Source organism: Magallana gigas, chromosome 6 (genome assembly GCF_963853765.1).
Source record: "Magallana gigas chromosome 6, xbMagGiga1.1, whole genome shotgun sequence".
NCBI classification, from domain to species: domain Eukaryota; kingdom Metazoa; phylum Mollusca; class Bivalvia; order Ostreida; family Ostreidae; genus Magallana; species Magallana gigas.
In genome coordinates, this window is record NC_088858.1 from 18,320,435 (window position 1) to 18,331,750 (window position 11,316).

Consider the following 11,316-nt stretch of genomic DNA (forward strand, 5'->3'; position numbering starts at 1 on the left):
TTCCAGATTACTAAACGTCATTTAATGATTATTGAAAAAAGTATTTCTAAGAGAAATATCGAGCACTGTCCTAATCAGTTTCACTGTCTAATCAGTATCCATGCCTATACATGTATCAAGCCTACTCCAGTACAGATAATCAATCAAGAAAAGCCAATGATTTTGTTTCTTCGAAGATTCTCGTGACTACTATAGATAACCATTATCCAATTATGTACAAATGGCACGACAGAACCACAACATTTCCATAGAATATTGAATTGTTTTCTTTTTTCCTAACACAAGGACATGTAAGGAAATAGAGCAACACAGATCGGATCGATGCCGTGAAAGGTCCATCGCAGAACCGTATAGATACAACCCTTGTACATCTATATATATTTTTCTTCTATTCGTGTCTCTTTTATCAGGGTATTTATACATACAGCGCATTAACAAATTGTCACATCATCAGCAGAAGCAGCAGCTCTATGGTACTTATTGGTGTTGGCTGGTATAACCTTTCACTAATGGGATTACGGTCGAATTTATGAGATCAGACCAATTAATAAGGACAGGTTTGTGATGATCGCCGGCGTGTTTAAGAATTAACGAGCGTGACCCGCGAGGGCTGGACCTCTTATTGTTATTGGTTGTAACCTGTAAACAATCGCGACCTCTCCGCTCCCGTCTTAGTCACCATTGTCTTGGTCGTCTAATTTTTGTTTGCAAGATCTGAGCGTGCTAAATAAATGAAAGTGCGTTGTGAGCAAAGTTTGAGATATCAAGATGAGGACTTCATACAATCTGCAAGAACGGTCTTCAAGTGATGACTTTACAAGATGCAGTTTTAAGGTAGGTCATATGTCTACGTAGCATTCATTATATATATGGTTAGTTAAAACATGTACATGTACATTTTTTTTATTATTTCACACATTCTACAGACATACAATACATAATTATGATGCTTTAAATAAAATAATTCAGCGATGCAAATTTTATTTTAGAGAGTTGGGGAGAGGGAGAGAAATAGAGAGAGAAGGAGAGAGAGAAAGAGAGAGGGAAGGAAAAGCATAGTAAAAAAATGTATACGGTTTCTATTATTGCATTAGAATATATCGTGACAATGGACGCTTTAGAACATGAGCAATTGTTTTAATGGATGTATGATCGACATGTTTCAGATGATCAAACGTGCAAAGATCGTTCTTTTTTCGTGTGTCTTGGAGCGTTACGTGTACATATGCATTGAATGATTAAAATCTCCATATGTGACTAGGAACCCACGAGATTTCATCCTTACAGCGTTGTTTGGAAGTAATGGAACGGATAGAAAATCCGTGGGCCTCACAACACAATCGTGAGCACAGGGCAAATCTAAAAATTGAAATTGCCTTTAAATTGAACACCAAGAGGCCCATGGGCCTTTTAAGTTACACGACGTTAAAACTAATATCGTTTGTATGAACCTAACAAGTTTATCTGATATCGATGAACAACGGGAAATTATAAGGAAATTAAGGACTTCCACGTACACAAAAATAAAGGTAAAGAGTAGACAATTTAATACAAATCTCCAACGGTATTAACTTCAGAAACAGTACAGTTGTCGGAATAATAGTGTCCTTTGTTAAAAGATTCTACGGTACAGTTATTATATACCAGTATATAAATCCTTTATATTTATTATAATTATTATCAAAATTATTTTATAAGTTTTTTTGTGCTGCCACAACTGAATCAAATTTAAAATATGAAATTTCATTTGCAAGTGAATATCTGTTTTGCATTCGAATCTTTCCGGAATAATTATAGCCCTACCTCTTCAGTAAGGCAGTTTAGTTTTTGTTCAGTATTATTAAATCAGTGTCAATTTGCTACTTGGAGGGTTTTTCTTAAAAAAAAAATGGCTTCGGAGAAATAGCAAGATTTTCTTCCTACGCCGTACATATTGTTTGCGAGGACAGTTTTTCACAATTAAGACTACACTTTCATTTATATACACTGAACTAAAGTTTCAGTTTTGAAGCAAATGTTATTTCTTGATCATATGAAATAAACACATTGGATTGTCTTGCCGTTGGGGTGGCGGATTTTTATCTAACTCTCAAGTATTAAAGACCGATGTAGCGGTTTTGACCTCTGGTTGCGACCTTAGACCTTGACCTTTACTTGATATCATTAACACTAAAGTTTTGAGTTTCCCCCAAAGCTCTCGGGTGGGTGTTATATATAGTTGTCAATGGAAAAAACGATACGCTGAAAGCATTGAAAAATTATGTTAACAACATTTTTTACACGGATTGCCAAACAAATTCAACATTATCGAAGATGAAATGAACAGTAGAGTACAATCAACAACATTCAAACTGCTCTGATTTTTCTTTAATGGTCGTTCAGCAAATTTTATTTGTCGTAAGTCATTTGAGACTTATACTAAAGACTAACGTCAACAGCAAAAAATGTACGTGCTGAAAACCACTTTTTTTCTTGGTCCGAGGTTTCGTCAAGGATTATTGTTTCAATCAGTATTGCTTTATTTTATCTGTCCCTTTGATGAGAAGACATTTCGGTAACGAAATTTTATATCATTATATTTCATAATTTTCAAATTATTCGACAAAAGTATTTATCAGGGTGAACACTTAGAACGTTTGTTAAGTGTATTATAGTCAAAGTTGCCCAAGTAGTTCCAAAAGACACGTAAACATGTTTCACAATAAACGCACGACGGACAACGCCAAATGAACTTAAGGTCTGAGTTGTAAATACATTGGTACAAACAAGCATATTATTAAGAATGAAGCATGTAGGTATATACTGTACAACTTTAAAAACACCAAATCAATAATAAATAAAAGTACATAAACGAGGGCAGGAAATTAAAGTTTTCGCATATATATATATATATATATATATATATATATATATATATATATATATATATATATATATATATATATATATATATATATATATATATATATATATATTATATATATATATATATATATATTCGATAAATACATTGAGTCTCTCTTGCGTATATGAAATGCAATTGATTTTCAATCGTATTTTTTTTATAGAAATGCCTTTGAACCGATTGCAATTAAATCAAATAAATCTCTTAATGGAAGGTAATTCTTTCAATCGGGTTATATGTTGGCGTACAACATAATAAGCGCTCTTTACATTAAAGTACATGTTTTTTATTCTAGTGTGAAAATTACAATCATTCTCTATTTTGATTTGCAGCATATGCATTTAAAACAGGTGTCACAACATTAGTTTAAATACATTTCCTTTCCACTGTCTTTTTCGGAATATTTGATTTTCCACCGTGACCATTCTGTGGCCTATATTGTACTTAAACCTCAAGGGCAAAAACATACGTGTAAATTGTAATGAAGCGGTCAAACTTACATGGTAAATAGAGAAAATCAATTTTACTCGTACTTGTTTTTATTAAGACTGTGGAAGCTATTCAAATGGTGTCATGTTTCAACTTAGCATTTGTAAGCTACCGGGAATTAGGTTTCATGAAATGACGCTTGATTTGTTAATCGCATTTAAATGGATTAAAGGGAATGTGTACATTTAAAGGAATATACAGCATATAACGGAGGTTGACAATTATGAACTGGAATTCAGTCTAACCCTTTTTATTAAATAAAATAGGTGACAAACGTCTTTTCTATCAATGAAAACGGAGCATCGCTCAACAGGATGTCTGCAGTTGATGGGAGTGACGTCATCGCATACACGGAAGCAGACGAGAAGGTGAGAATCCTTTTTTAATTTTGGAACACAAATATTGATATAACCTGGGTATTTCATAATAAACACGCAGTTGACAGAAATGAAATTCATTTACATTCATCAATAATTGACAAAATGTAGATTTCATTAACTGCTTCCAAGCTGTCTTATGCTTTCTGACATTCCGTACATTTTATTAATGAATCAAATGTTGTTTGAAGAATAACAGAGACAACCATAACGATAGCTTGATCACGGACTTAGATGATGTCAGCATTGTGTGTGAAAATGAAGATATCAATGCATACAAAGACGTCAAGGTAAAATTGGCATTGCTTACTATAGTATTCATACATTTCTGTTGAATCTTATTGTACGACTTCTATACAGTTCTGTGTTAATCCAACTCATGGTGCATGTACAAGAATATCAATGTTGGCAGCTTTCTACTGTATCATGTATGTGAATTGTACCATCATGTTTTACGTGTATAGTTAGTCTCTGTCTGTAAACGATAAACGACGCTATATTGGCGGCGGAAAGGGTAAAAAAGACGTCAATGCAAAACCAACAACTAATTTTTATAAACATGATAAAATACGAAACAGACCAGCTTTAAACAGAAATCTTAAGCTAGCAACCAGTTCAACCAAAATGGTGCATCACACCATTTATTAAAATAATCCTTTAATCTGTATCTACTGCCTTGGATATGCGACAAAAGGCTAAAGGGTGTACGATTTCTCCTGATACCTCTTTGCACGCCATCTAGCGTTAATTTAGTGCATGACTGCTGGTTTTGCATCGGTGATCGTTTGTTTTGCATCGGCGTCTGTTGTTTTGTCACAAAAGGCTGTTAATTTTGTTTTAAAATGATCTGTTTCGTATTTAAGCATGTTTATAAAAATTACTTGTTCGTTTTGCATTAACGTCACGTCTTTTTTGTTACCCTCTCCGCTGCCCATACGACGCATGTTTATGGGTGTACACATGTAGTCGAAATTGTAGTCTAACTCTTACTTTCTCTCTTTTCATGTAGTTAAGTGTGGTCAAACGTCTATCCATAATTTCTATTTATAGAAGATAATTCATTAGTTTCTACGCAATTTCAGTGCACTAAACTGTCTGTATACGATGCATTAATGTCTTTGGGTGCACACTTAATAATGCGTGTGAAAAGTCAACCGTCAAGTTTCTAAGTTTCTATTAGAGTATTTGCATACTGTTTGTAGTCGAATGGATAATGTCTGTCTGAACGTTTATTGGTATACTCAAATGTCCTTCTACTTATGAATTTTAGTATGATCATCCCTCATGAATCATCAAAAAAAAAAATCATTTTATTGTTTAATTAAATCCAGTGATATAATCAAATCAGCCAAGGTGATGGGAAGCAAATCTATTTGTATACATGTGTACATTCGAGTTGTTTTTCCGAGCGATTGAGTCCGTTATTCTTTTATATTTACATCTACAAAGTATTATTCCCTCTTTTTCTTACGAAAACTTATAGTTAATTCATAGCTCTATAGAAACAGCCAGACTGAAATCTACATGCCCCGTTCATCGATTGGTCGAAATCTACAGCGGCTGAAACTTGAGTAGAAATTGACATGTCTGAAATTGACACGCCCTGTTTATCGATTGGTCTAAACCTACAGCGACCTACAAAATATCACGGACTGCACGAAATAATCATGATGATGCCAGACTCTCAGTCTAACAGGAGACGATTAGGCTGTTCCTTTTATCTAACCTACTTACGTACATTAACAGTAATTTAGCGAATTTTACTTACTTTTCATAATCGAATTATTGATTTGTTAAATAGAGATGTTAATATAAACAATAAAATGCTTTCTTTGATGATCCATGCGGGTTATGAAGGTAGCGATCATTGCAGAAAAAGTTTAAATAACCCGCTAACGCGGGTTATTTATTTTTTCTGCAATGTCGCTACCTTCATATCCCGAATAATCACCAAAGAAAGCATTTTATTGTTTAAATAAGGTTTTTTTTATTTACTTAAAGATGGTAATTGCTCTAGCTTATATAAGTTATTTCAAATCTTTATTTTTACATGAACTGAACAGAGTATTTTATCTAAATGTTCTTGTGAAATATGACATTGTTAATACATGTATAGCAATTGACGAATCCGAATCACGGTCCAACAAAAAGAAATCAATTTGTCCGCGAAGGAATATACAGACATACATTGGATTTTTTTCATAGCTGCCCAACCTGCAAACTAATTATTTTGCAGTGGAGAATTGCAGTGGTTCATAGAGAAACAACAATTATTCATATATTCAAAACCAATAAAATTCACATTAAAATGTATTTTCTTGTACTGTTGAGGACATCTTTGTGATGATTGTCTTGAGATCGATCGAAACTTTAAAAGCTACAACTAGAGCACGGGTTGCACGAAATGCACGTACTCCTGGGCTGACGTTAAGCCTCTAAATAGTAAACCTCCCGTCCTTCGGAAAACTTCGGCTAATCCCGTATATGAGTTACAAATAGACGAAGATGTCTTCCATATTTGGAAGAATTTTATGCTGATTCTAGGCAATTAACTGACCAACTTTGTATTTTTCCTTTCGTTCTAACTATCATTTATAGAGTATGTGATAACAGATATGACATATTTTGTCCTCAGTGGGTAAATTGTACGACTTTAAATCTTTTCCTGTGAAGTAAACTGAACATTATTGAAATGCTAAATTTACAATGATCTGCGCTAAAAAGTTCTTAGCAAAGTTTATATAGCTAATAATAAACTAACTTACATGTATAGAAAACAGATGTACTAATGTTTTCCTCATAATTCAAAACAAATTATTAGTGCGCATAGTCTCCCTGATAATGTATAATTAGCCCTAACTGCTCTCGTGTACCTAATATGCTAGCAATCTAGTTTGAATTATGACAATGTGAGTTGAAATTGAGGTTAAGAAGACAATGATCGTACACTATATAGTATATGCGTAATAATTAATGATACATTTGATAGGAATCTGACGGCGAGACAAGTCAATCACGTGGGCAAAACGTCTCCAATTTGGAGGGCAAGGTCATCGCCCTTAGAGAGGACGGACCCACAGAGGACAATGACAAGGATGAGGTATGTATAATATGTAAACCCAGTCAACACACTACCTACTGTGTACATATACTGAGTAGTCGGTGTACACGTGTGTAGATACCTCTGATGAGTTAGCCTTAAAGGAAATATTTTGCCCTAGATCTACTTCCTTTTTTCGGTAGATAAATTATTACTTACTGTGTACTGAAAAGAATCCTTGTGTTTCTTAATGGGGCACTTGTTATAGTACATGAACGTATGTTTACAAACTATAGGGACTCGTCTCGATCGGAGCCCAGGAGAATAAAACAACCAGACCAACTGATAAAATGGAAAATGGACAGGTTACGGTGAGTTTTGCAACTTTAGAACCATTTTAACAAGAGCTTGGACTTTGGGTACATTGTCAAACAGCATTGTGACGTAGGCCTGTGTATTTCATTGCTGGCTATTCAGCCATGGCTTTATGAAATCAACACGATTTGTCTGGCTTTTGAGTTAAGACTACGGAATTGGTGTATATTTCGCTTGGAACCAGCGTCATTTTAAACTGTTATTGACGCAAGAAATAGATAGTTACATCCTTCTGAAAGCTCAATGCCTGGTTAAAATGGTTCTACAAGCTAGGCTTTAGGTAAGTTTGCAACTTTACAAGCTAAGCTTAGGGTAAGTTTACAACTTTACAACTTTGCGTCCGAATGACGTTGAACCATTTTAATATGAGCTTGGCATATTGGTAGTTGTGTCAAACAGCAATGTGACGTATGCATGTCTCTTCATTGCTGGCCACTCAGCCATGGCTTTGAAATCAACATGATTTGTTTTGCTTTTGAGCTTGGACTACGCAATCTGTGCTTAGTTCGCTTGAAACCATTGTCATTTTTAACTTGTTTTGACGCAAGAAATAGATAGATACGTCCTTCCGAAAGTCCAAGGTCTTGTTAAAATGGTTCTAAGTGTGAATTATATACAACATATGATTCTGTTATCAACTCAATGGCACCTCTACTTGTGTTGATGTGACGTGTAAAACATTGGTTGAATGTTTAACAAGAATAAGTTATAACTTTTTAGATTCACGTGAAATCTTTTATTTTTCTTCCAGGGTCCCAGAGACGACAAAGAAGTTATTGCTGACATCGATATGGAAGCCATAAAGGTTCAAAAATGATGTTTATATATAAATATAAATTAATATGTTATCAAAACAGGCAAAGTAGCGTAATTAATTGAATAATCGAAAAAAAGTTCTGTTTTTAATACTGATATTTGTTTTAAGCCTAATATTGATGTCTATAGTCTGTCCCAAGTTATTGCTTCCATCACTTTTTGGCGATTTTTAATAAAAATACGCATACCTGTGAAAGAAGTACAGTTGAAATCGATGAAATGGAAAATATCCAAGATAACTTCATTGACAAATTATCACCTTTCACTCATTAAAGTTTACAGGAACGAAAACAAATTTCTTATGAAGATTTATAATGGGAAATGTTTACATCTTTTCTCCATTCGGAAGTACTCGGGACACCTCGCGCAATTTGTCAACGTTATCATCCGGGCTTATTAATGGCTGATGCAATACAAAATGTCCGTAGACTTTCTATTTTGGGATGTGTATTAAAACCTGAAGCGGTAGAGGGGGCGTTTCAAGACAGATAATCTGGACATTTTCCATAATAGTGAAACGTAGTTTGAGCATAAAGGTATTTATTATTATCAAAATATCAAGCGAAAAGTGTTGGAAGCAAAAACTCGAGACAGAGTATAGAAGCTTGTATAGAATCTAAAGTATACAGATAACGAGACGTAATGCATAACATCCGTCTCCTAATAGATGTAGAAGGCATAAAATGTAAACATTCACAAAAGTTAGTTACATGACGATAAGAAGCAAATTTCTTTTTAGAAAACAATGTTAACGGGTTGCTATTTTGCCACAGTCAGCTACATACTTAACGTTTATATTATCAAATTACTCTATCATTTATTCTCAAAGGTAATTTAAGTTAGGTTATCATTGTTTTTTTTTATTTCCTTATTTTTAAAATCGGTTGTAAAAAGATAATGTGTATTGATTCATTCTATAATACTAGTATTACGGGTTGACCTCCCTATCGCTCACAGCTAAACATCCTTGTGTCGATTCACGATGCATAATTGCACATGCTTATATATTGAGCATTCATCACTGAAAACTAGATTTTAAAGTTTAAAGGAAGTGAATTATGACACCCAGTCTTATTTCCAGCTGGCTATTCATTAAACCTGTATCTCTGCTCTACGTAATAATTCAGTCTGTTTGATTTCAGGAGTATATTTTGAAGATAGTAAACCATGCGCAAGAAATTGTACAGAACGAGTCAAAAGAAACAGCAAAACCGCGGGTATGGGCACCAAGGGTTTTTCAACCATGTGTGGCTTCCAAAATTCGATTTTTTCTTTAAAAAAAAAAGAATTTCAGTTTGATCAGTATTCAAATGGTTAGAGTGACTTTAATGTACTAATTTTTCTATATTCCTTATAGTCCAATTTAATTTGTTTTGCAGGTCCACCGAGCTAAGCCTTGGACCCAAAGACTCGCGGAAATATTTTGTTTTAGAAGGAAATGACGCAATCATATATATAGTATACGAACCGATTTTGGAGTAGTATGGAATGGTATTTATAATCAAAAACAGCTACATTTTCTGAAGTTAGTGAAGAACAAACATTTAGAAAGAAGGATTGTGTGTGGAACAATGATATATGAAAAGGATTTTATGTCATGAAAGAAAACGTGCGTGACTGCTTGGGCACTTCACCACTGGGGATTACGTCGCGCCGTTCTTCATTCTAAGTCGCTAGCTGGTCGTGATGAAAACTCTTCGTCATATTGTTGAACGAGTTCACACTGGTCTGATGGCATGGTACATATATTGTGTTTCATCCCTGCAGTTTGATCATGTGATTAGACTTGTAATTGACTCTGTCCAGAACATTGCTGATGTCATAAACTATAATTCACAACTACATGAATGTATCATCATACCATGTTTCAATGTGTGCAAACATTCATTCTTGTGTGGGGAATTGATGAGTTTCACATTTGTTTTAGAAAATATAAACATGTTTATTATTGTTAGATTTATTTTGTTTATTAACCGTCTGTGCATTTACATGTAATTTGTTATTTACGTATTCATATGTATAAAATATTATATTTTATTTATTACTTCTTTTATGTAATATACATTGTACATTGCACACTTATATATACTTTCAAGGTTAGGTGAAATATACGTTATTGAGTAAAACTGCGACTCAGTATTAACAACGCATTTATTATTTTTCTTCAACTGGAAAAAAAATGGCAAAATTTCAGCAAAACATTTACCAAACCAAATAGGGCCTTCCGTTGAAAAACAAAAATCTATAAAATGCAAGTATTTAATAGTATTTTAAGTTTTAACATTAAACATTTTGACAAACAAAGACCGTTGTCGATTGGAACTATTGTAACCATGTAGCTTTGATATCACAGTGTATGAATTTGACTGTGTTAATCAATAAATCTGATAGTTTGCTTTAAACCGTGCGATAAAATGTATTTTGTTTTCCTCAGTCTTATAAAACAGACGTTCAAGATGAATGTTATTGAAAACGTGAAAATTGTGGTGTAATGAATCAATGGATATCTACGTAGCTCAGCTTTCCGTTGTTGTCCTTATCGACTACGTCACGCCCGCCACCAATGAATTTCTTTTTCACAAAGACAGGGGAATCTGGGAAATTCCGGATTTTTTTCTAAATTGTATAAAATCAATGCGAGGGATACGACTTGCATGATTCAAAACTTATAAAAGGCAACAAGAGGGGTTTGTAAGAGAAAAGAATTTAATAAGAGGAGTGTGAAATAAGTTTTATGGTTTGAAATAACATAATTTGTAGGACGACCAACTGACCGATTTCATTCATCTTGAATGGGACGTGTCTTAATAAACTCAGCTGAATGAACTACAAGTGTGAACATTTGTTTTGTAGTTCTGGAAGTAAAACATCCAGCATAAATAAACACATCTTTTTAAACAAATATCAAACGTGTTTAAAGATTTCATTAATTGCCCCCCCCCCCAAAAAAAATAGATAAGTTCAATCAATGCAGACATTAGGCAACATGATCGGGTGACTGTCTTACAAGCGTATTGAAAAGCTATTACAGAATTGGTATGGATTACCTTTCTTTCTTTTCAACATTAGTGTACAATATGTAGACTAGGGAAAAAGAAAACTGTCGTTTAATCATTGAATATTGTTTTATAGTTCAATGACAACTGCTGATGCACATCTTCAAATGGTGTAAACTTATGTATAAATTTTCAGAATATTATATTCAGTAGTTTTAAGTTCATGTGCGGATGTATACAGACAGATGGACATGGATATTTCAGTATTGACATATTTTTCAAATAAAATTAAAATATTTTTCAACTATTATTTTCAGA

The 11,316-nt window shown here is 33.6% G+C and overlaps 1 protein-coding gene across 1 annotated transcript; it reads left to right on the forward strand.

Annotated features, from left to right (window-relative positions):
* Nucleotides 1-341: 341 nt before the first annotated feature.
* On the forward strand, nt 342-10,039 carry LOC105341330 (uncharacterized). Its single transcript, XM_011447789.4, has 8 exons — nt 342-834; nt 3,661-3,762; nt 3,963-4,061; nt 6,761-6,871; nt 7,108-7,182; nt 7,938-7,991; nt 9,145-9,219; nt 9,382-10,039. Exons 1-8 carry the CDS (start codon nt 769-771, stop codon nt 9,442-9,444), a joined length of 645 nt encoding a protein of 214 aa, XP_011446091.3. The 5' UTR covers nt 342-768; the 3' UTR covers nt 9,445-10,039.
* Nucleotides 10,040-11,316: the final 1,277 nt, after the last annotated feature.